Source organism: Monopterus albus, unplaced genomic scaffold, assembly GCF_001952655.1.
Source record: "Monopterus albus unplaced genomic scaffold, M_albus_1.0 scaffold319.1, whole genome shotgun sequence".
Taxonomy (NCBI): Eukaryota; Metazoa; Chordata; class Actinopteri; order Synbranchiformes; family Synbranchidae; genus Monopterus; species Monopterus albus.
Window position 1 is genome coordinate 471 of NW_018128199.1, and position 1,220 is coordinate 1,690.

At 42.9% G+C, this 1,220-nt stretch overlaps 1 protein-coding gene across 1 annotated transcript; it reads right to left on the reverse strand.

Annotated features, from left to right (window-relative positions):
• Nucleotides 1-263: 263 nt before the first annotated feature.
• LOC109974041 (UDP-glucuronosyltransferase 1-1-like) lies at nucleotides 264-1,220 on the reverse strand (the record flags this gene model as incomplete). Its single annotated transcript, XM_020624028.1, has 2 exons — nucleotides 1,081-1,220; nucleotides 264-962 (listed from the first exon to the last, which is right to left on the reverse strand). A coding segment is annotated over exon 2 (534 nt), but the record flags the coding sequence as incomplete, so codon positions are not given.

Below are 1,220 nucleotides of genomic sequence, written 5' to 3' on the forward strand. Positions count from 1 at the left end.
TCTTTATTTATTCTTTATGTCTGTTATTCATTTTATGTCTTTTATTATCTATTTATTAAACTTGCACCATTATCATTTGTAGCACTCTAATTTTGTTGTACAATGACAATAAAGCATTCAATTCAATTAATTTTGTCATTACAACTAAGTGATGAAAAGTTAATTCGTACTCTTTACTCAAAGCCTGCACTTAAGTACAGTTTTAGGTATTTACGTTTGATGCTCTTTCTACTTCAGCTGGTTCCCTTTGTATCTGCACTCACCTGCTGTGCCAGATGTGAGATGAGACTGGCATTGAACAGTAGGCTCTCTGCAGTGATGTGGAACAAAGCTGCATAATTATGGATTTGTGAGAACTTCATCTTTATCCTCTCCATGAAAGACCGTCCAGATGTTTTCATTACCTCCTTATACATGGACAGCACAGAGACAACATAAGCCTTGTCATAAGGAACAGGATAGGTCACAGTGTCGTAGTGTTTTCCCGGGGCCATCCGCATGGAGACCTCTGGCATCACTACGGTGACCCGGTGGCCACGGCGACCCATTTCTTGGGCAATAGCCTTTAGGCCCACCCAGTGACTCCCATCCATGGGAATCACCAGCAAGTTACCCAAGAAAGTTGGAGAGCCGGTGTCACTTGCAGGATCAGTGCCAGTGTCTTCAGCCTCTTCTGTCTCCACCTTCTTCTCTGGCCTGGAGGTTTCTGCCAGAGACCCCCTCTTCTTATCTACAGCAGCATTTACCTGCATGGCCATGTTCAGTAGCAGGAGCACAAACACTGCTGGTTTCCACATTGTTCTCTTTTCCTCTGTGTCTACAGCTCACTGAGTCCAGCACCCTGAATCTGCTTCCTTCAGAAGCCTGTCTCTGGCTGGTTTATTGAAACTCCTCTGTGATTTAGTAGAGTTGTGTATGTTCAAAGTCCTCACAGCTAGTAGTTGGAGGTCACTGATACAGGACTGTCAGTGATTTAGTTGGCCATACATGAAAGAAAGAACAGAATAAGAAGTGATAATGTATGAGGGACTGGAGAAAAGTGGACTACTGAAAATGGTAGTGTTTAGACAGTGTGCTTACTGTCTATGCACTGCAACAACCCCATTATTCCTCACTTTCGGCAGTAATCAGGAAATGTACATATAAATTCAATGCTTTATCTGTCCTGCACTGTATTGAACAATCCCTAAAGGGGTTTCTGAGAAACTACACTGAGACAC